This window comes from Simochromis diagramma, unplaced genomic scaffold (assembly GCF_900408965.1).
Source record: "Simochromis diagramma unplaced genomic scaffold, fSimDia1.1 OVJJ01000753.1, whole genome shotgun sequence".
Taxonomy (NCBI): domain Eukaryota; kingdom Metazoa; phylum Chordata; class Actinopteri; order Cichliformes; family Cichlidae; genus Simochromis; species Simochromis diagramma.
Window position 1 is genome coordinate 21,190,014 of NW_024387523.1, and position 25,181 is coordinate 21,215,194.

The following is a 25,181-nucleotide window of genomic DNA, read 5'->3' on the forward strand; positions in this document are numbered from 1 at the left end:
GATACATTCAGATAATACAGAGTAACTCATTGAGCCTCTAATTTGCAGCGATGTGCTTCGATTTATCATGTGGCAGATGTTGGGGGTCTTTTTTTCCCCTCACAAACAGACACACAGGTGCAGGTGTCGGGAAGGGAAACGGGGGGGGGGGGGGGCACAGTTTACAACTGTGACAATGATGGCAAACAGCTGGTCCAGGAGTCATTCTCTACGACCTCCACGCATTTGAATTGCAACCTCTGAATAAACCTGTCAGATGTGGTTAGGTATGGGCTGCTGGGGCAATTTTCCAATGCAGGCCACCTCCTCGCTCCTTCCCTCTGCTAAATATGCGATGCTGATCCCGGGGTCTCTGGGGAACTTGCCTTGACAGTGCGGCAGGAGACTCTCTTGGCAAATGCACAAAAGCCTCTGACTCTAAGCCTAATGTATTCATCTCTGGGAGCTGTTGATATTGCAGGTTACCATAAGACTGTAGGTAAGCTACAAGAACAGTCCACAATAACAGCTCAAAACAGCTTAAAGGGAGGGAACTTGAAACTGATTTTTTTCTTTCCACAGGGATGTGAACTACTACAAAAACACATCTGGGAGAGACATCTGTGCCACATTTTGAGTATCAAACAGTTAATTTTCTGTACTCTGGTGATACCATCTTCACCGTTTTGTACCTTTGCTGCACTGATTTAAGGTGGAAGACCTACACATCACTCTCAGATATTTTTCGTGTTTCATATAGACCGTGCTGAGTCTACACAATTACACAATTGTTTGTGGATGTAACCTCTTTAACTGTAAATGTGTCTGACATTCATGTTATGGTGATTAACTTCATTCTTTAGCCTCTGGACCTAGATTTTTAGGCTTATTAAGAATAATGTTGATTTCAGGTATGCAAAAGCTGACTGAAATCTAGAAGGGCACAAAATATTACTGTAAGATCTGTTAGCAAGCTAGCAACAGCTCGAGAAAAATTAGCCTAGTGGCTCCTCCATGATTATCCGCCTGCTTGCAAGTGAAGTCTACGCTGTAGAATGAGATGGAGGTAAGAAAAAGATTCTGTATATGAGCTATGATGGTAACTTAAAATGGTAAACCACTGAAAAAGTATTACTCACTGGAATGACTCAGTGATTAACTGTGTTCTGGTAGCCTAACAATATACATTTTAAAGCTGTAAGGAACTTTTGATTTGACAGTCAACATTTTCAACACGTCTGGTTAGTATTTGTGCAGCACATATACATTAATAATAAATCAAAAATATTTGAATTAAAAAATAAAACAAAATGAACGTCGTGCAATTATACTGCGTTATATTTCCCTTTTTTAAGAGGCATCTGAACCACCTAAAAATGGGAATTTGTGGGACTATTTATAGGTTGATGGACCGCTGTATAATTTAAAGCTTTTAAGAAAAAATTGTAACTTTAATTTATATTTGTTTTACAGTTAAGTGATAACATTAAGTATGTAGTATGAGAACTAACTGTGAATAACAGAAGAATTTGAAGTTCAAAATACATGCAAGAAGGCTGAAAGTAACATTTTTTTCGTTTCTGAAACTATTTTAGACTGAACTCTAACCCTAGCCTTAAGTTTGCCAGAGACGGTGGATCTTAAATAGGTTACAATTTTATGACATCGAAATGTAACATACTACCTCGAACATTGTCACATTTTTTTCATATATGAGACAAGATATTGTGTGTGATCCTTGTTTTATTATTATGCTGCTCCAATATTGATAATTCAGAATTAGATATCAGATGCATACATTCTGACCATTAAGGAAACAACAGAGGAGAGCTTACATTTCAAACTGAAAAAAAAGAGATCTTACTCTTAGGAGAAAATAATGATCCCATAATGTCCATTAATTAGCCACAGGCTACAAACTGAACTCAATTTTTATCCCGTATTCATTTAAATTCAAGCTAATTAGAACAAAGAACATAAACCAAATTATCCTTTTTAAGTCTCTGTTTGCAACATAACCATTACAGTACAAACTGGAGGAATACCTTAGTAGTTAAAAACACAACAGTTCTGAGGCCTAAGGGACAACGCTGAAGTGTCAGTGAGACAGTGTACAGCCAAGTAACGTTGGTATACTTGGAAACCAGAAACTATACCAAGTATAAAAATATGCACATGAAACTCATGTTTTCTGAGTTATGACTCTGAGAAGGAGTTCGATGTTTGACACACATTATAATTACACCTCCCTCAGCTATATGTCGCAGCATCTCCTGCTGCTGCCACGCTGATGAACAGACAGATCAGCAACGAAATTGCAGCAACTAATCTGCTGTTGTTTCCATAACACAAGCATGCATGAACACAATGTTCACTATTCTTGGCTTCTTCCTCCAACTCTCCCACTTCCACTGGGGAAATGCACCTCACAGTTTGAAAACCTCTCATCCACAGTAACCAGGTCATCCCCGGTGGAGAAAACCCCACTCCTGTGCTTTCAAATGTAATTTTTAAAACTAGATTCTACTCTTCATAGTATGGGGGTGGAACTGTCCAAAACAAACACCTCTAAAACTAAACTAACATTACAAAACAGATGGACTCAAAAGTGACCCATGCATTTTAAAGCCTAAATGTTGTGTTTTTTCACAACATTTCACTGTGTAATTGTGTAACTTTATTAGCAGCGTTGTCCTGAGATGCACCAACAACATTGAGACTACCCTCCTCCTCTCTGCCCCTTGATGCTCTGTGGTTGCTAATGTGTAAATATTTCGTTCAAAATAAGACACACGACTACAACACATGAAAAGACCCAGGGAAACAGAGTTAACGATAAAAACCCTGAAAACCATAAATTTTACACCCGAGCCTCAACTCACGCAGCCCGGTACCAAACGACTCATGGACTGATACCGGGTTTGAAGACCCAGCAGTGACCATATTTGGAGGGTGACGTGCCAGCCTCAAGTGGGCATCAGAGGAATAACAATTTCTCCAGTGGCTTGATTTTTAATCCCCAGAGATTGCCTCATGGAAACAGTAAGTGTAAAGTGTAAAGTGTGCGTGTTAGTCCCCATAGGGAAATAGTTCCTCTGCATTTAACCCATTCACCCAGTGAAGCAGTGGGCAGCCACCAATGCAGCGCCCGGGGAGCAGTGTGTAGGGACGGTACCCTTGCTCAGGGGTACCTCAGGGTAACCGTTCAGTGGAGTCGAACCCCCGACCTTCCGATCATGGGGCCACCACTCTACCTACTGAGCTATCCCTGCCCTAAGACGTAAATTTAACTGAATCTATATTTTTAATATAACATAAAAGTCAATCCAAATCTGAAATATTTCAATAAAACTCTCTCATTCTTATTTTAAAAACGAGTAGCAGTTGATATGGCACTCAGCCCTACACTATGTTAAAAATGTATTAAACTTCAATTTCACACACATGGACACAAACTGCAACACGCAAACATATTTTTGCACACGTGCGCTCACTGCTGTGTTCTCGCATTAGATTGGAAATACTCACATATTCGCCGTATGAGTCCTGGACTATGGGAGGAACTGGTCTGTACCCGGTGGCCGGGGGGGCCCCTCTGGCTCTCTGCACCCCTCGCCCTCTGGAGGATGGAACCCGGCTGGGCGGGGCTCCTCTGGGTGCGGCTCCTCGAGGCAGTGCTGCGTGCAGTGGAGGAACTCCTCCGCGACTCCTGACACGAGACACAAACATCCGCCCAGGTTTAGATGAAAGAGCTAATGCATGTTTTATATCTTATTAGCTTTTTTGGAGGCGACTGTAATAAATTCTGTAGATTACTGGAGGGAGGAATGGAAATGTGCGTCTAGCTGAGATGGATCAGATGCACAACACAACATATTCATATCATTTTTAAGGCAGTAAACGATACTGTTAAATGCATATCAGTTCACAGTATTTCATCTATCTCAGATGTCCATTGCATTCCATGTCTTCACGATGATGTGCTGTAATATATCATGTTTGCAGTGAAGCTGCCTCATCTACTTCCATTCCAGTTAGTGATTTCCTACATCGGCCAGAATGACTTGACTGCAACCGTAGCAATGAATTTGATACATTCGGCAGGCAGGTTATGTGTGTAGGTGGAGAGAGAGGAACAGCGAGGGTGGAGGGCAAGTTCTTCCAGTCGAGAAGAAGTGAGTCATGTCCATTACTCAAAACACAGCATGTCTTGTGGCTGAATTGCTTTCTTGTCTATTAAGGCAAATGTAGATAAAGAAAAAAAAAGTACTTCTGCCTGTTTTATAATAAATGTATTCTACTGTGTTTGCTGATTTTCTAACTTGTCAGCCTGGAGAGAAAAGCACTGGTTAAAATTCTGCAAAAACTGAACATTTCTTTAAAATCTATTTCTTAGACATGGTTGCTTTTGATATTTAGAACTGCCAACACCCGACTTCTGCCTTTAATATTTTAGTAGCCAAGCATGCCCATCACACACGGCTCTGCAGCAAACGAGTGAGCGATTCTGATGACATCTGGAACACAGAGCCTAACTCGCACTGAAATCAAGACGGAAGTAAATTCAAGCTGCTCTGCTGGAAATCAAAGGCGGTCTGACCTTGTGGTTTGGTAAAAATGTTGCACGCGCTTTTTACATCGAATGAGCTTTCTTTTTAAAAGCAGTTAACTGATCTGGAGCAGCAGCAGAAAACCGCCAGGGGTCATTTTCTTTCTATGCTTTCCATTTCAGCTCCTTCTTCCCATCTTTTCTTTTTTTTCCTGGTGAAACATCACAGATTTGGGGCAGGAAGACAGAGAGAGTGAAAAAAGACTAACCAGGATAATAGGGAATGTTTACTTGATTGCAATTTGACCGTCCTTAAGTTTAAATACTTTTTTAAAAAAAAAGATTCCCCTTTAAGTGCTGGATCCTTCTATTCCAGCAACAGCTCCAGTCACAGTTAGTGTAAAAAGGAACATCAATTACAAAGTCTCTATTAGATCGGCATCAAAAAAGAGTGCGAATATGGAAGAAACTGCATGCTACTTCCACTGTAGGAGCCTGTGGGACTCCTGTCTTATCAAGCACAAATTAAGCATGGTAAATGCTAATTACAGTGTAATTTAAAACACAGCCAATTATATTCTGACTCTGAGCAACACAAACGCCCTTTCTTCGTGACCTTGTTTATCTCAAAATCTGATAAAAGAAGTGTGTTTTCTTTTCTAAACACAAAGAGCAAACAACACGACTGCTTTCTCTTTCTTTTTTTTAAAGTGAGCGTCGAGCAAAGAGCGTTAAAGTCTCCTAATGGCCGTGAGTATTTTCATTTGTAGTCTTGTGAGGTCTCCAAGGAGCTGGAATTAGCGTGGGTTCACAGAGATGGTACAGAAGCAAGCATCAACTGGAGATCATTTGCATTTAAAGGATTTTATGCAAATCAGGCTTTGCTTTGCTAATGTTTATGGACACCAGACATTGCATCACTGCACTCTGCTAGACACTATTTACTATCATTGTTGTTTTCCAATTAGAGGTGCTTGCTCACCGGCCTGACCTATTTCATCACACATGAATAGCAGTTTCGGGTAAAACATGACCTTTTAACATGGAACAAACAAACACTGCTATTCACAAAATGTACGTTGTTAGCTTAACCAAAAGGTGGTATACACACCCGCCTCAATCATGGGCTATTTCTGTGTGCTTTTTCACATGACCAGGGGAGTACAGTTAAATTAAGAAATAATGGTGTTAAATGTAAATATAACATTTTCATATTACACTGACATGAAGCAATAATATTATGAATTATTATTCTGCACAATTCATACTTTCTGAAGGTTTTCTGCTAAATAATATTTAAGTAAATGTTAATTTAAATATACCTGATCTAATAATGATTGTGGTATAGGAAGTAGTTTGGTTTAGTAAATTAATTTAATTGTTAACTCCTGCTAACTCCTTTCTATTGGCTGTTCACTGTGGGACCCTGTACTAACGTGAAATGTGAGTATGTGGCACTGCCACCGACGGGATTAGAGTGTGGAACAGAATGTAGCTCAGAATGAAAAAACATTAACATCACTTTTAGTTAGTTCCTTATTCTCAGTCATGGAAGCCCCAGGGGGTAAAACTACTGTGGGGCCTGCAGATGCTGATAAAAAGGCAATAAGACAGGCAATAAGTCAGTCTGCTATCAGTCTGCAATTGAATGGGGTCAAGTTGACGATTACATGAATTGTGCTGGTGGTAATATGTCACTAAGATGTGATAAACCAGTGAAATCTGTTTCTGTCTGTTCCAGCTACAGACACAGAAATTCAGATTAAATAGAAATTCACAGTAACTATTTCCAATCTGATTTCAGCCAGACTGCAACATGCATCTGTCTGCCTTTATGAATTAGATGGGAATTATTCGCAAGACACGAGGCAACTTTAGCAACCACCTTGTGATCTAAAGGGGCTGATAAGAGCTGAGCTCACTACACTGTGCCACTAAGGGAAGAGGAAGGGATAGTTATGTTGAAATACTTTTCTTACTTTTCAGTTTTCTTATGATTCTTAAATTATTTATTGTTGAATATTGTAAGATTTCATATATTTTGTAAGTAAATTGCAAATAGTTTCAGCAACTGCAACCAGGGGGAAGGCAAAATATGAACAGATGTGGTTCAGGATTGTATTTTTTTGTTAAATGATGGATTGGCATCACCTTTGTGCTTTGTTGCATCTCACCTTGGCTTGGTGTATTTTAAAACGTATCTGTGTTTGCATATCTGCATTTCATTTCCATATTGCCATCCTGAAAAGGGTTGTTTAACCTTAAAACCCTACAATCATATTGTTGTCTATCACTGCAAAAAAAAAAAAAAAACAGTACAATCTAGATGCTCATAATGCACATAAGGCCAGATCAATCTCAGAAGAACAGCTTGATGGAGGATCACTAAGTAAAGTTTAAAAGTTTAGATTTCACAAGTCAACAGTCATGACTTTGTAGACTAACATCTGTATAACTATAACTAGCTGTGTAAACTGTAAAATGATAACATTTGTTAATATAAAGTATTAAAAAATACAGCCCACGGAGCATCTATACTGTATTTTTGAATAAACAGGTTTTATAACACATGATGATGGCTGTTATCATGGATCTAATTTATGTAACTCGTGATCAAACTGCAGCCTAGAGTTCAAAACAGCCATACTCGTTACTGTAAGAGTAATGAAAACTTCCAAGAGTGAAAAAGCAATATGAGTTCTACATCACAGCACATGTTCAAAAAGCTTAAGCATCAAGGAAAGGGATCTTTTCACCTTCCATGCACTCCCACTTTGTTTGAGAAAATGAATTAAATTAAGGAAGAGCTAAAATGACTGTTGCCTGCAGGCAAACAAACTTAGCTTAGTTTGCCACAAATCAAACCAAATTTGGCTCATAGTCATAAACTTAGGAGACCTGCAGCAGCATGCACGGTGTGTGTACAGGGACGTGGAATGTTCTCCACTACATTTATTTTAAAATATTACTACAATGAGTTATTTTTCAGAATTACATTGCTAATATAAGATGTATATATAATGTGTCATAATATTTAGCTAAACATTACACTATTGAGTAATTAATGTGAGGGCCTTTGATTTGATCTTTCTGACAGCAGAGCTGCTGAGTGAAGTAACAGAACAAGAAGTCAGACTTACTTCCAAGTTATTAGCTTCAAACTTCAAAAGTCTCAGCAAAATAATAAACATCAGTGCGTGCTGCTTTTGTGTGTAAAAACTGTTCATGCAGCAAACTTATTGTGTTGCACAAAATCAGACTGCACTTGCCTGTGGCCTGATGAAAAATACAGATTATTGACTTGTACTTTATTAAAGTGGGTGAGTTTGTCTGGCTTTGCCGTAAACAGATGCGCCAGTTGATCTCTTGCATTTACAAAAAGGCTGTTCAAGGAATGCTTGCTGCATTAAAGTGCTGGTGCTGCTGTCAAAACCTACCATGAGTGGAATAAAGGGTCTACAGCAGGGATCCTGGGGGCCAAATGTCTACAATGTATTTAGCCCTTCATATCTTTAACATTCAAAATGCAGAAATGTCTTTTTACACTTGTCTTTAATTATCTTATTTGACTGGAATGACAAATAAATGTAGCTCTTTATTAAATGTTTAATATTTAGGATACGCAATACCAAATTCTACCTCTAAAGCAATGGTTTAAAAAGCACAGTTTTGTGCAAAAAGAAAAAAAACTTATCTCCCTCATATTTGATGCTTTGCTTCTTTTGTTTGTGCCCTGTTAGTCTTCCAGAATACATTAAAAAAGTGTATAAATTCAAGGAAGTAGCAGCTGTATGCAAAGTTCCACAGTGCCAACTTCAATTGATAACGGCACTGCGTTGGGTTTGCTGCAACTACAGTTTCTCACTCTTCTTTTAATTCCTGCTGAGGTCTGCAGCCATTCTGCATGGTGTACTCAGAAATACCAGCGCTCATTTTCTGGCTTAAGAAGAATGTTTTTTGTTACAGTTCATTCTTTCAAAAAGTAAGAAACAACTTCCAAACTGTTCAATAACAAGTCATATTACACATGCAGTCTTTGTCTGGTTTGTTGTGCTCAGTTTGATACCGCTGCTTTGTCCTGTTGGAATGGCGATAGATCAGTACAGACACATTATGATACACGTCTTTCTGGCAGTATAAATGGCAATCTAGGCTCTTTACCAGGGCTTTCAAAATGGCCTATTTAATCCTGTGTGTTTTGTTTTTTTGCTTTTTAATTAGGATAACAAAATTATTTTGTTATCCTAATTCTGCAAGGCTCTGCGTAGGTGCTACACTCTGCATGTTGTAGCTGTGTCAAGGGGCAACGTCACAAATATGTGGAATAACTGGTAACATCACCGTTTGGTAAGAGTTGGTCCTTTAGCTTAGCCCCTAATGTTTAAACAATCAAGCCACTAAAACTACTGTCTCTAGTTGTTACACATTTTTCTTGTATCTTTTAGAGTTTTTACACAGTTCTTCCTCTTCTCTGCACTGTCAGAACTACAAAATGACCTCCAGCAGGACACTGGTGTGCAAGTATCTGACCAAACAATCAGAAATAGGGCTGACGTTCTCGAGTGGGCCCTGTGCTCAATACCAAAATTGGCAGATCCACAAGTGGTGCCATCTGCTTTTCACAATAAGAGTGGGTTCACTCTGAGCACAAGCTCACCTAAATCCAACAGAACATGAGCTCAGGTCCAGATTTTGGGGGACATTCCTCAGTAGGGCTGTTCGATATAACAATATGAAAACGTCTATCGTATCATATCACGCTATCGTTATCAGTCACTGTAGAAGTTTCTCTTTCTCTTATATTTAATAAAACCACTCTACGGACGGACAAGCGACTGTTTTTATGCGTTGTCGTTAGCAACAACGATGGTAAAACCATCGCGTGGCTTCGCCGTCCTCTTGTTTATTTTCCATATAAACTAGGGCTGCACGATTTTGCATAAAATGAGAATCACGATTTTTTTGCTTAGAATTGAGATCACGATTCTCTCACGATTTTCTTTTCTAGTATAAATATTTCTTGCACTTATTAACTGCACATCAACTTCGTAACAGTTGAAACTGAACATAAAAACAATAAATAAACATAAAAACAACAAATGTCTCACATTTTGTCGTTGCCAAATGTTGTACTGCTTGAAATTCCGTCTCCACCGTTGCTCACACTGCGTGTATAGAGCAGGTAGTGCAACAATAGAAAAATAGTTGCGGGACGGCACTGTGTAGCGTTTGTCTAGGGTGTTGATCATTTTCCTAAATCCCTCGTTTTGCACAGTGTTGATGGGAGCCATATCTTTGGTCAGCTGATAAGTGATAGCCTCCGTAATTTCTTTGTGCCTGCGGGAGTTCGACGTGTATAGGGAAGCGCTGTATAAGGTTCCCGTTATTGATGTTTGGGTGGTTGACCGGGACGGATTTTCTCCTGTCACTTTCTCGTCATCCCTGACTTGTTCTCCGTTGTTTTTTCCCTGCTAATTTTAGCATCACACGGCACAGCTTCTGTATCACGTGGTATAAGGCTCCGCCCTTGTCATTTGTTGAGCAGGAAGAGTGAGCGCTTGTTTTCATGCAGAGTACGTCCCGGATCAAAATGCGGTACAATTGTCGTCGTCTTTTTTTTTTTTTAAATCGTTGTCATTTGGAAATGAGATCGCACATAAGTATGAATCGAGATCGCGATTTTCTAACGATTAATCGTGCAGCCCTAACATAAACCTTTCACAATAAAACTGAAGATCCTGTTGAGATTGTTTATGGATAAGACGCTAAAAAGAGCCGTCAGGTGCCAAAAAAATAAACCTTAGAACAGGCTTTTCCCCACAGCACGGCGTGTAATAAATACTCACAAAGAAAACTGCGGCCATTTCAACTTATGTAACACTCGACCCCAAGTACACGACGTCCAGCTGAAAACACTTCACGCAAGTCGAGCTGCCCGAGATTCACAGAATTTACAGAAAATGTAAAACTTTTGTGATATATATCGTTGTCGGGACGATAAATGTCTTATATCGGGATATGAGGTTTTGGTCATATCGCACAGCCCTATTCCTCAGGACACCACCTGTCATCTCATTAGGAGCAGTACCAGGAGTGCTATTTTGAGTTGTGACAATGAAATTTTGGCAAAATTGACCAATCGCATAATTTTTCACTTCGGTGAAATTAAGCCCTCTTTTCATCAAATAATGTGGCATCCATGCGTTCCTACATTAGCCAGTCCATATCAATGTAGTTATCAAGCATGATTTGTTTTCACATTGAGATCTGATTGGTTTTCTAAGTATTCCTTTAATTCTTTTGAGCAGCGTACAGTGTCAGGCAGATCCTTATGAATTACTGACGATATGGAAAGCAAGTGAAAGGCTTAAATGGTCCTAATGTCTAATGTTGAGTATTGATTAATGTCAGAGTACTTTCTGACTGGTACTCTGGTATCAGTACTGAAAAGCCGTATTAGCCTGTGAGGTATTATTTAATTAAATCAAGAAGTAATTACACTCACACTGCTATCACAGCTGAGATTTCAGTAAATCCAACCCAGACTGCATTTGAAAAAATACCTAGGCTCGCCGTCACGTCAGAGATTCAAGAGACATAAGAAACATCCACTGTCTACCTTGTATTGCAAAAGCTAAACAAAAACACCAGATATTTCTTGTGTTGTTAGACACAGACGGTCAAAATGTGCTTTAATTCTAAATAGAGACATTAACTCATAAAATGCAACTGGATACTATATACATCTATTTATGGAGAAATAGATAAAGAGCCTTCCCAGTGGCTCTTTATCTGTAAATAATACTCAATCCCCAGATGATCTGAAATGCACAACATCTTGCACATAAACACAAACACACACACACTCTCACACACATTTGGGCACAGGTTACCTGGGAGGCCCTGGAACAGGTGTCCCTCTTCCACGGGCGGCTGACTTGCCCCTCACTGATGGCACCTTGGCATCCTCGGAGCCGCCGTTCAGGTATGTGAGCTCCTGCAGCTGGGCCTGTCTGATCTCATCATTGTAATCCTGCACACAGAGAGGCATCATGTTCACACTCACACACACATGCGTGCGTGCAGACGGCAATAGACTCGCTTTCAATTACACTGTATTAAATTACGTCCTTTATCTCCAGGGCTGCAGCCCCGGGAATATCTAATTAATATACTTTACAGTACTGCCGTGACCGCCGTTCCTGAGGCAGCAAAACATTTCAGATCATTCCTGTTGATAAATCCTCGGGACCCAGCTTGACTTCATCTTCTCACACAGCTGCTTTTTGCCCCTAACTTAAAACGGTATGGAAATATGGCTTTAATCTTAAAATGACTGATATGATTGTCATGTGTCCGCAGTATCAGTGTCTACACTTTATGGCAACTTTGAGATGAGAAGGTAGCCGGTGGGGACGGGACTGCCTATAATTAATGACGAGATGTAAATCATTGGTGCTCTGAGTATTGGAGACATCATTCATAATGAATGAAGAGTAAATAAGCTCCATGCTGTATGCTGCTGCCAAGGAGGGTTTGGCCCATGCAGAGAGATTCCCTCCTGTGCTCTTTTATTCCTCTTATACCCACGACTTCCCACACAGGATCACACACTGAATCACACACACACACACACACACACACTTGGAAGACCCTGACAGAATTATAGTACAAGTTACAAACAAAGAGAGACAGTGAAAGAGCGACTCATCTCTGCTGTTATTCACTCACTTCACTGTGGACAGACTGAAATGAGTTGGCTGGGGCCAAAGAGCAGCTGGAGAGAGATTCAGGAGGAGAAAAAAGTAAAAGCCAGAAGAGGTGTGTGTGTGTGTGTGTGTGTGTGTGTGTGTGTGTGTGTGAGTAGAAAGGGAACATACTGGTATGAGAAACTTCTTGATCTCCTCCAGAGCGTGACCCATCCTGGCGTACGCCTCGGCTGGTGGGGCGAAGATCTCAATGAGGACGTGCAGGTCTTCGTTCAGGTGATGATATTTGGCCTCGCCGCTCTGCCGTAGCTCTTCTTCCTGATGCCACAACAAGAAAGAACAACAGTTTGTTATCATGTATTGTTTCTCTGAACAATAAGACTGGGCTTGCTTCCACTGCAAGGAACATTCACCTTCCTGTAACGATTTCCATAACTGTTAACATAATGAGGTTTGATGCTTTGCTCCTGCAGAGTTTAAAAACTTTAGCCAATGGGCATTCTTTACAATCTCCTCAGCTGTCACATTTAGCTGATTGTTTTTGTCCCATCTTCATTACTAATGGGCGGAATTGATGTGCAGTGCATGCTTATGCCGACATCTCTGCTTGTTGCATTTTGGCTCATCTATGTGATCGCTGTCACTTCATTAAAATAAATTAAGCAACTCTGGGAGGAAATGAAAGTTTTGATTTATAATTGATGGAGTGCAGTATTGATTTTTGTAAAACAGGCTTATGTGAAAAATTGAGAAGTCATTTAGAAAAATCATTTATACGGAAAAAAGATTTTTAATTTAAACCTTTCGCTCAGTGTGTAGTAGAGGGGTGAATCTAACATCCCCGTGCTGGTGTTTGTCCCAGATTATTATAATAATGTTGGTTTGGATGACACTGCAAATGACCAATCACGTTACTGTGGCGTCATAGCTTTGCATCTTAATGGGAAAAAAAAGAAATTCAGTTTTATTTACAGTGGGGCAAAAAAGTATTTAGTCAGCCACCGATTGTGCAAGTTCCCCCACTTAAAATGATGACAGAGGTCAGTAATTTGCACCAGAGGTACACTTCAACTGTGAGAGACAGAATGTGAAAAAAAAAAATCCATGAATCCACATGGTAGGATTTGTAAAGAATTTATTCGTAAATCAGGGTGGAAAATAAGTATTTGGTCAATAACAAAAATACAACTCAATACTTTGTAACATAACCTTTGTTGGCAATAACAGAGGTCAAACGTTTACTATAGGTCTTTACCAGGTTTGCACACACAGTAGCTGGTATTTTGGCCCATTCCTCCATGCAGATCTTCTCGAGAGCAGTGATGTTTTGGGGCTGTCGCCGAGCAACACGGACTTTCAACTCCCGCCACAGATTTTCTATGGGGTTGAGGTCTGGAGACTGGCTAGGCCACTCCAGGACTTTCAAATGCTTCTTACGGAGCCACTCCTTTGTTGCCCGGGCGGTGTGTTTTGGATCATTGTCATGTTGGAAGACCCAACATGACATCTTGGGTCATCTTCAAAGTTCTCACTGATGGAAGGAGGTTTTGGCTCAAAATCTCACGATACATGGCCCCATTCATTCTGTCCTTAACACGGATCAGTCGTCCTGTCCCCTTGGCAGAAAAACAGCCCCATAGCATGATGTTTCCACCCCCATGCTTCACAGTAGGTATGGTGTTCTTGGGATGCAACTCAGTATTCTTCTTCCTCCAAACACGACGAGTTGAGTTTATACCAAAAAGTTCTACTTTGGTTTCATCTGACCACATGACATTCTCCCAATCCTCTGCTGTATCATCCATGTGCTCTCTGGCAAACTTCAGACGGGCCTGGACATGCACTGGCTTCAGCAGCGGAACACGTCTGGCACTGCGGGATTTGATTCCCTGCCGTTGTAGTGTGTTACTGATGGTGACCTTTGTTACTTTGGTCCCAGCTCTCTGCAGGTCATTCACCAGGTCCCCCCGTGTGGTTCTGGGATCTTTGCTCACCGTTCTCATGATCATTTTGACCCCACGGGATGAGATCTTGCGTGGAGCCCCAGATCGAGGGAGATTATCAGTGGTCTTGTATGTCTTCCATTTTCTGATGATTGCTCCCACAGTTGATTTTTTCACACCAAGCTGCTTGCCTATTGTAGATTCACTCTTCCCAGTCTGGTGCAGGTCTACAATACTTTTCCTGGTGTCCTTCGAAAGCTCTTTGGTCTTGGCCATGGCGGAGTTTGGAGTCTGACTGTTTGAGGCTGTGGACAGGTGTCTTTTATACAGATGATGAGTTCAAACAGGTGCCATTCATACAGGTAACGAGTGGGGGACAGAAAAGCTTCTTACAGAAGACATTACAGGTCTGTGAGAGCCAGAGATTTTTCCTTGTTTGAGGTGACCAAATACTTATTTTCCACCCTGATTTACAAATAAATTCTTTACAAATCCTACCATGTGAATTCATGGATTTTTTTTTCACATTCTGTCTCTCACAGTTGAAGTGTACCTCTGGTGCAAATTACTGACCTCTGTCATCATTTTAAGTGGGGGAACTTGCACAATCGGTGGCTGACTAAATACTTTTTTGCCCCACTGTACATAATGCCAAATCACAATAACAGTCGCCTCAAGGTTCTTTATATTGTAAAGTAAAGACCAGACCTATAATAAAATATCCAGAGGGTTTTCGACCTACTGTACATTCACCTCCTCCTCTGCATACTGAGTTAATAGTGGAAACATCTCTTCCACTGCAAAACCAGCAACACGTGTCTTTATTTCCCACAGAAAGGCAGCTTTGGCTAAAGGCTAGCCATTATGGCTTCAGAGGTGTAGCACCAGCATCCTTCTCCTCCTCTACTGGTGGAGCTGTTGGCTCAACGTGTTTCCTTAAAACGTGAGTTTTTTAGTATCTAACGGACATGTAATAGTTCTGCCATATAACAGTGACCCTGTCTGCTATTTTGCTAGCTGATCTTAACAAGATAACGGACCACAAATGTAGGACTGGATACATTCCTACTACGCAGCTGCTTGGCAACATGTCAGACAGAGATGACACACGTGTGAAAGCATGATGGACTTTTGTTCTTCCACTGCAAAAATTGACTTTTTTTCTTATTTTTTGTGTAAAAATAAAATACACTCTTAACAAGCAAGTTTTGCACAAGAAAATTAAGCTTGTTCTAGGAAAATATTTTTCTCTATAAGATATTTCAGCTCATATTGAGCTTTTTTCCCCAGTTACAGGGTATGGTAATGGTTTGTTTATATGAAAATCTAAATTAAGCTGTAAAATCTTAAGTCAAATTTTCTTCAATTAAGCGTAAATTGTAGACAGTCTTGTCCAGTTAATAGGCATACAGAAGTCAGAGTCATTTGCTAGTTTTAAGGATTCTAGCAAAAAAACTTTTGCTTCCCTTTTGGCAGATTTTTTTGTCAAGTTAATTTTGTCAGATTTAAGAATATTTGGCTTATTTCATGTAGAGCTGTTTTTTTCAGTGTCTCATACAATGAAAAGAAATCTGCAGTACTGGACGCTGCCAGACGCTCATGTGCTAATGCCTGAAATTCTTACCCTGTCAGTTTTTTTGGATTTGATGAGCACCTTGAACAATGAGACATAAAACACTGACTCTCACAGACTGAATTGGTTGAATGGCAAAATAGACAACATGGAGGTAGAGTACTTTGCATTGCTAAAAGAAACTATATGGTATCTGCAAAATCAATATTTTGTGTCAATCTAAACCAAGAATAAAAATAGACTGACTCTAGACTTCTTTTTCTCCTCCACCAATATTCCCCTGCACTGATATCCTGTCCCTTAGCACAGTGCTAAGGTTAAACTCAGATTGTTGACCTTGTAGAATCAGCGTTAGTACAGCCTGGTATAAAACATTGTATGAATTACACAACAAGTCCTTTCATTAAGTGATCAATATGCACTTTACATTAGAAACTATAATCTTTCCCATGCTTTGACCTTTTTGTGTCACTTAATCCTGTAAAGTAACCGAAAGCTTAAAATGCACTGACAAGACATGCAAAATGTTCCTAAAGTTGTGCGTGATTTGTGCACGTGATTTCACATTAACTAGTAAGACTTTGTTATTTTAGCTTAACATTGAGGTTTGGATGAGACAGACACACAGTCAGACACTGCATTTCATTCCCTTTCTCCCACATGTTGTTTGAGAAGAATGCACTACTGTGCAAATCTCTAATTCTCAGTTTATGTCATGTTCTTTTTCAATTTAAAATGATGTTTGGCAATCATAGAAGACACAGCCAATGTAAAGAAATATAACATTTAAAAAAAAAGTAAACAAATAAATAAATCACCATCTATCATCCTCTGAGCAGACACAACCACCAAGCAAATGTGTGTTTTCCCTGTGACACGCCGGCTCCACAGTGGCACTCTGAGAAGCTCCGGTTTAAAGTGCACATTTGACTTATGCAAGACGATCTTTTATAGAATATCAAGGTCACCTTATTGTTGACAGCGAGTTTCCCAGATTACTGTCACGTGTAAAAAAGAAAAGTGCCAAATCCTCTTAAGGGAAAGGCTACAATTCCATAAAAATGAGTAAAAGATTAATATATTTGTATCACCATAGTTGATGATTAATATTCTTTTGGCGACACAAAGGTCACCAGCAAATTGCATGCTAATCCATCACATAGTTGTGTACATATTTCATGCAAGAGTCGAAGTGTCAACCTCATGGCTGAGCTAAAAGAAAAAAGGCAATGGATCAGGAAAGGATTCATCCTCTGGGACCACAAAAGTCTGACAATTTCACGTAAAATCTGTTATGTTAGCATGGACCAAAGCAAAGAACAGAACCATTTGGTCAGAGAAAGTACTCTGATTAGTTGTATGAGCTATTTACAATTCACTAATCCACTCTGATTTTCAAATAAAGAAATTTATGCGCAAGTTCAGTAAAGAGGATCTGTAATCACTCATCCGCCTGTACTCCTGTTTATTAAAGCCTCTAGTCAATTGTTTATACCACTTTCACTTCCCCACACCGTCAACTCAGTGCTCTTGTGTCATTCTGCCTTTCATTCGTGCAGTCTGCCTCTTCCCCGTTTCCACCTCACCCTGTTCACTCAGACCCCCTGCAAGCCTTGTCTTCCTTTCCAACACCACCAGCGTCTCGACATCAGGGGGTCCTGTCCTAATTCCTGTCAATTCTGGGACTCTGTTTTGCCACGTTGGTTCATCAGAGTCTTGTTAATCAAATTCTCCATCTCAATAAATCATGTTCAGTTCTTCCAAATCATGTCTTCTTATGGAACAGTCTTGTGGTGGGTGAAACATTATTTAATTACTCCAAAATATACCAGTTCAAAATAACAGTTTACTAGTCTTGGACTTCACACGACGGCCTTCATTTTATGTATAACGCTTTAACCTGCAACACTTTTTCATGGGCTCGCCTGAAAGAGCTTGCATTTGTTGTTTACTTCCACCCAAACCCCTGAAAGCACAGCAGATGTAACTCGCTCCTCTCTGCCACGAGCCTGCGAGAGCACAGCGCATTCAGGCTGCAACAGAAAAGTATAACGTGTAAACAGAGGGGCCGCACAGGCCATTCAGACCAGACAGAAACAGGCCAGTATCGTGTTATTGATAGCGAGAAATAGGACAGCAAAAACCCCCAAATGTCTCTGACCGCATCGCACAAAGGAAACAACAGGTTTGGCGTCCCAGTTTTTCCCTTTCAATGAAAAAAAGAGAAGAGAAAAAGGCTTCTCTAGGGCACTTCCAATGGTGGCAGCTTCCTCGTCTCCCTTCTCTCTCTCTCTTTCCAGCGTCACGCAAACCAGTGTCTCTGATGTCACCTAATTATAAATAACCTTCTTTTAAGAGTGCCTGTGGTATGTTAATGATATGTTAATTTCATCCATAAATCTGTGCTTTACGAGCAGAGGGCTCCTTTGCTCATAGCACCAGAGCTGCCGGAGCTGCCGGTGTTGTGCAGGGAGTGTGAGCGCGGTGTTGGAAAGAGGCAACTGCTCACAGATCTGTCTCTCCTCTTCCCTTTCATGTGCTCCTTAGTATATTTGCATGAAAAAACATATGAAAAACAATCATTATCGAAGTTCTTTTAACTTAAAAAAAAGTCTAGGGCGTGTCATCTGAGGACTTTCTATTTAAAAACTTTTCTTTTTCGAATACTCTGTCTTAACAGTCCATTTAACATGCAGTGTCATTGTTACACCTCGTGGATGGTGGCCACATCAAATGCATATGATATTGTAGTAGTTTTCATACATTAGGTGGCCTTTCTCAGGGCTGATGAGACGCATAAGTGATGCAGCAGAGTCCTATAGCAGCTCAGCAGCCCACAGCAGGAGAATACGGCTGTCGGCTTTTTATATCTATAGGCAGCGTCTTCCTTCTGTTTACATTTTCTTCCTCTGTAAATCTGCTTATTGAAAGCTGTTCACCCTGGTAACACGAGGCCACACAACACTGTGGACGTAGGAACTCCAGCAGCAGGAGCTTAGTGGTAAAAAATAACACCAAGCTTGGAATTGAAATTCACATTCAAATGAAATATTCAAGAACAGACAGTGAAAAATTCTATTATTCTGTGTGTGTGACAGGTGGGGTGAACTACACAGCTCTATCAGCCTTACTCATCTGCACTTCTGACAACCAAAGTGGCTCATAGACACACCAGATTTCTTCTTTAACGTGACAAACGTGTACTTACTTATAGTCTGAGGAAATGTGTCTCCCAACAATAGCTGTCTCACAGCATAAAGGCGCACCGCCTTAGCCAAAAAGAGGGAGAGCTTATCTCTGCCGTACTGGTTTTCTATTACTGGTTACCAGGGAAGTTTGAAATGATTTGAAGATTATTCTATCTCATTTAAAGTTACTGAAATGATTTGAACCAGCTAGTATCTTAACCTCCAGATCTCTGAAATCTGCTGCTGAATGTCTGGTTCTCTTTGCTTTACACAGGAATATTTTCTAGTATTTTCACCATTGTCACTCTAAATATCTCCTAATACTGTTGAAAGCCAAGTTAGACCGACATGTCCTCAGTTCTCTGAATTGGTGAGTTTTTGTAATTTTGCCTCTGTGCAGCATCACAGTAAATTTTAAATCTCACAATCAAGAAGTAATTGAAGTGGACACTTTGTAGCAAAAGTATTACAAAAGAGTGTAAGAAAAGTACAAAGATTAAAATTAATTTAACAGTTAATTTACAAGCAGTTTTATGGCTAGATAAGGTCTGTTAATTTAGCCCTGGTCTAGACTGTGTACCCCGCCACTCGCCTTATCACAGCTCTAACAGGGTCCAGTACCCCGCGACTACAATTTGGGTGAGTAGTTAAGAAGAGGATATTTACCATAACTACGTGGAATTTTACCTAACATAATTATCGGGCAATATATTCACATATTTGACCAGTCAACACGCAGCTAAACTCCTAAACAAAAGGAACATGCTGCAATATTTATCTAAATAACAAACACAGGGCACCAATTTTACACCAGGAACCAAATGATCCATCATTATTCTCATTCTGATGGTCAAGTTGCCATTGAGGCACATAAAACTAGCTTTCTTTTGATTAATGTTAGCTGATGATCGCTAACCTGATAGCATGGATTAAAAAAAACAAAAAATAAAAAGTAAAAATAAAAACAAATTTGCAGCTACCAGCTAACCTTAGCTTGATTGCTTGGAAATGCTGTTGTTAGGGCTGGGCAATATGACCCAAAATTCATATCTCAATATTTTTTACCTGGACGGCGATATAAGATATATATCTCGATATATTTTTTTAAAGCCATAAAGTAAGAACAAAAAGAGAGTTCTTAGTCAAAGCTGTGTCCCAGATGTCACACAGGCACTTTTATTAACATAGAGCAGATGTACATAAAATTTACTCAAAAATAAATTATGAGCATTTATTAAATAATAATGCTCCATAAATAAAAGAAAACAATGTTGTTTTTGTGCATAACAAAAAGCTCACAATTGTGCAGTCAAAATGTAAACTAACAGACACTGAGCATAATAACAAAGACAGATTTCACAGCTGCTCTGTTCCCAACTTCTACTGCGTGACTGACAGCCTGGAGTTTGAAATCCACTTCGCAACCACGTCTCTTAACAGGTGCCATTTATGGTCCTTATACACAGTAGGGTAATATTACGTTGAAGCACAGTACGTATCACTCCGCGAGGCTCAGCCGTAATGCTCCGACAATCCATCAAGCGGTGCAGCTCTGTAGCTTACCAAAGTCGTACTAAAACATTTTTTGACAGATTGCTGAGCGCCGTGTTCCACATAAAATCGGTTCGCGGCCATCAAGCACAACCAGAATTCATACATAAGGCGCGCTGTCAACTTTTGAGAAAATGAAAGGATTTTAGTCCGTGCAGCACCTCTGGGCTGCATGGCATTAGCGTGGTTAGCTCGTTAGCGTGGTTAGCTAGCTAACACGTTGACGGCGTCCAGCCCCACGCACGGGTCGATGCGCAGTAACTCGTTAACGGAGACTTGCCGTGTCCATCTTGTCGCTTCCTGCAGGTGAAGCGATGGGGGAGGAGGGGGAGTTGTGTTCAGTGAAGGAGAGGCGAGGCCGAGTAACGTTGCGTAAAGACGAAAGTGGACGAAAGAGAGGCAAACTTGCGGCTCCACAAGTATAATTATAACGTAACATAGACTATATCGATATAAAGGATATTGTCACATCTTATATCTCGTATAAAAATATATCGATATTTTTTAAAAACTCGATATATCGCCCTATTGCCAGTCTTGGCAGCTGGGGGTCAGTCCGCCAGGGCCTCCGCTCCTGGCCGTCACCCGGTGATGGGAGAAGGGAGCCGGAGATCGACAGACGGATTGGGGCTGCAGCTGCAGTAATGCAGACGCTGCACCGGTCCGTCGTGGTGAAGAGGGAGCTGAGTGTAAAAGCGAAGCTCTCAATTTACCGGTCGATCTACGTCCCTACCCTCACCTATGGCCACGAGCTGTGGGTAGTGACCGAAAGAACGAGATCGCGGATACAAGCGGCAGAAATGAGCTTCCTCCGAAGGGTGGCTGGCCTCTCCCTTAGAGATAGGATGAGAAGTTCGGCCATCCAGGAGGGGCTCAGAGTAGAGCCGCTGCTGCTCCACATCGAAAGGAGCCAGCTGAGGTGGTTCGGGCATCTGACAAGGATGCCCCCTGGGCGCCTCCTGGGTGAGGTGTTCCAGGCATGTCCCACCGGGAGGAAGCCCCGGGGCAGACCCAGGACACGCTGGAGAGATTATATCTCTCGGCTGGCCTGGGAACGCCTTGGTATTCCCCCGGATAAGCTGGAGGAGGTGGCTGGGGAGAGGGAGGTCTGGGCCTCTTTGCTTAGGCTGCTGCCCCCGCGACCCGGCCTCGGATAAAGCGGATGAAGATGGATGGATGGATATATCGCCCAGCTCTAGCTGTTGTCACTAAAAATTATTTGAAGCCAGACTTTTTTTTGGTTGCTGTTGTTTTGTTTTTTTTAATAAAGGAATAAATGAACTGAGGAAAGAGCAAGCATAAAGCATGAGGCCTTACCTTGCAAGCAGCTGGTTTCTCATGAGAGCAAGATTGCTACAGTCCATCCTGCCAGACATCATGCGAGCTGAGCAAGAGTTAGCTTGAACCAATTAGCATTCTAAGTGAGTGAGTTGCAGCTACTTTTTTTGAAAGTACCTTTTCAATTCACTTTAACCTCCTAAGACCCGAACTCTTTCATGTCATGCATTTTCAATTTCTCTTCACTATTTGGGTTGATTTGGGTCTGATGAATGTAAAAACAAAGAATTACCAGTTTGTTTTATACCTGATTTTTGTTTCTGAGAGAAATGAGATCCACATATGAAGACATTCGTTGTAAATTTCGATTGACCAGTGGCAGTATAATGTCCTTGTAAGTAGATATCAGGCCCTTGTAGAGCAAAATTGAGTATTTTGGTCTAGACAACCCAAAATGTGATGTCCACATATGTGGACGCCAGGTCCTAGGAGGTTAAGATGCCAGCTAGATTTCCCGTTTAAAAGTCCAGTTCTGTGAGTGAACAACAGGATGACTTTATATGTGACCTTACGTTTATTTAACCCTTTAAGACCTACCATAGAACCAAGTCCGCCAGAGCTTATATTATATTTTTACATGTTGTGGAGCCATTTTTGGGAGCATTTCAAGTTGCTATACATCAATACAACCATTATGGCCCAGATTTTAATAATATGTATTCATTAAGTGCATAGTAATTACATAAATTGCAAAAAAGTGCAATAAACTACAAAAAAATTGAAAATCGTTTTTGATTTTTTAACATATATTTGTAGTTAGAGAAATTTAAGAGGCTTATCCCTCAAAACTGTAAATACAAAAAAGTTGCACAAAATAGTTTCTCACCACAGGAAATTTATTTTGAGTGTCTTCATAGTTTTATTTTTGAAATACACCAATTTTTATACACTGCAGGAAAAACGAAAATAAATATTATACTGCAAATTTGCAAAAAAGCAGCATATGCATCAAAATAAACTATTTCCAGCAGTGCAATATGAGTCCTAAGCATCCCAGAAACGACACAGAAAGTCATAAAGTCAAAGATAACTTTTAAAAAGAGCAGTATAGGCCCTGAGGCCCTGATGGCAAAAAAGACTACATTTCTGCGAAAATGACATCACTTCCGGTTTCGGGCAGGTAATGGCGGAAATGCAAAAGTTCGCGCTGATGTCTATTCCAACGTAGGAAGTGTTATGAACAGCTGATCGGATCGGTAAAGCGTGTTTCTGGAATATTATGTTTTTGTTCCTGCAAGCGCTTTTTATGCAGTTTTTGCAAAGCTTTATGTGGAAGGAAACCGTGACCTAGGACAAGCTGATGGCATAAGATGTAAGTACAACTCCTCCGGTTTCATATGCAAAAAAAATTTTTGCGCTAGCTTACGTGGTTGCAGTGCTACTGGGATTTAAAAATAGTTACGCAAAACAGAGCGTTCCCGCTCCGATCGGCTCTAAAGGGTTAAAATCGTGGCTTTATTTTGCTATATAGTGTTTGTGCACTTAAAATAAAAGTTTAAGCACTCTAACCCAAAGCGTCTTGCAGGGTTTTTAGAACACTAGGGTACAATACAGAGCAAAATAAATCATGTAAATCTACAGAGTCTACTGCACAATGCTTTGGCAAGTCTAACCAAAAAACAAGGTAAGCTTAGCGAATTGGCTGACTCTGGAGAGGCCACAGTGACAATACAACACCACAAAAAACTGTACCAAAAGGCTCTAAAATTACTGTGCTACTTAGTGTGTTTCAAATAAATAAAACTATCAATCAATGAAAACAACTATAGGTAGAAATAAACTGTGGCAAAATGCTGTTGAACTCAACGTTATCTTCCACATTTAATCTACGAGTTTATATGATTAAGTGGTTCATCATGTTAACTTGTTAATGAATTGTGGAATGATTAGCCATGTAGTGTTGGTGGTGGAGCAGAGTAACAGCTTGCTTATTAATCCTGATGCAGAGCTTACTAAAAGTGAAACAAAGGAATTGTGACTGTTTTATCTTTTAGGAAAATTAAAGAGTGAGCACAGTTCCCAGGGAGGAAAATGGATGAGTTAATCACGGTGTTAATGAGAAGAGGGTGGGAAACACAGATGACTTTACATCATCCTGCTCTGACAGCAGCAAGACAACTGAACTGCTGTAAGCAGGAGCGGTGACTCCCGGCTGCTCTGGCTCCTTCCAGCTTCTCGGGACTCACATTCTTGTGAGCACATCAAGGATCTGCAGCAAACATTTGTGTAGTTATAGCAGTTCTTGCAGTGTCTCTGCCACATGTAAGAGCTTAAAAGCAAATGAACTAAGCATTGTCTAGTTTCACCCCCCAAGAAGCAAGTCTACAATTACATTTCCATGGGGTGAAAACGGTATATTATCACCTTTCCCGTCAGTCATATGTAACCCAGAGGTATGGTGCAGTATGCATTTTATCATTATAAATAGAAATGTGTCCTTAAAGGAAGCGGTTCTTCACTCGGCGTGTCTGTACAGATAAGACAGCTTTGTTTTCACTTGTCTAGAAAAAGCCTTCGGGGGTCTCTCTTTTTGCTCTGCAGTAGCCCGGCACCCTGACCCGCGCAAGGGCACAAAACTACAATGACACACACCGTGAAGCTGAAAACAGAGAGTCAGCAACCAGCTCAACATGAAGTATTCGTTTTGCAGCAACGGTATATCCCTCACCTAAAAAAAGAGAGGAAGCACTAGCTTGAGGAGCGTCCCTGACAGAAAGCTGTCAGGAATAAATCCCACAGCGGTTCTACGTAGACAGGTGAGGGCTGCCGAGGTCAGCATATCGCCATAACAGATCTTTTCTCCCACCTACTCAAGAGGAGTGTACCATCAAAGACTATTGATCACAGTAATCAAAAAGAATGTGCTGTATGATAGCAAGAGTCATCGCCATCAACAAATCACCTCTGACAAACAGAGGGGGAGAGGAGACACAGACAAGCCAAGAGAAGTCGATTTATTCCCAGTTAAACACTCCTGTGTGCAATCAATCCGGCTGCTAAGGATCTTCTGTTAGAGCCATTTATATCCTCTCTTTATGTGTGGACATGATCGGGGATGATAGAAGTCATTAAACTGGATTGTGTTTGAAATTTCAAGCTATACCCTCTTCACAAAATCTTTTTTCTTCCCATGAAGTTTGGTTCGAATCTTCACAAAGACTCAAAATTTCTATGAAAACAAACCCATAAATCCAGATAGAGTGTTTTTTCCTGTGTGCGTGCTGATTTGACTGCATGTGTTTTACACGCTACGAGAGAGACGAAGTATGCTTTGAAAGATGTCAGGCGTATTTGGTGATCCCCAGGATCATTCCCATTTCCATAAACTTTTGAAATTTGTTTTCCAGACAT

The 25,181-nt window shown here is 40.5% G+C and overlaps 1 protein-coding gene across 4 annotated transcripts in view; it reads right to left on the bottom strand.

Moving 5' to 3' along the window:
* The window catches only part of khdrbs3 (KH domain containing, RNA binding, signal transduction associated 3), a 191,241-nt gene that overhangs the window by 38,349 nt on the left and 127,711 nt on the right, over positions 1-25,181 (bottom strand). For all 4 annotated transcript variants that reach the window (XM_040021132.1, XM_040021131.1, XM_040021130.1 and 1 more), the window contains 3 exons: positions 12,409-12,555; positions 11,422-11,561; positions 3,508-3,688 (listed from right to left, as the gene is read on the bottom strand). In XM_040021132.1, the coding sequence (XP_039877066.1) occupies positions 3,508-3,688; positions 11,422-11,561; positions 12,409-12,555 (468 nt within the window). The remainder of the gene's footprint in view (positions 1-3,507; positions 3,689-11,421; positions 11,562-12,408; positions 12,556-25,181) is intronic.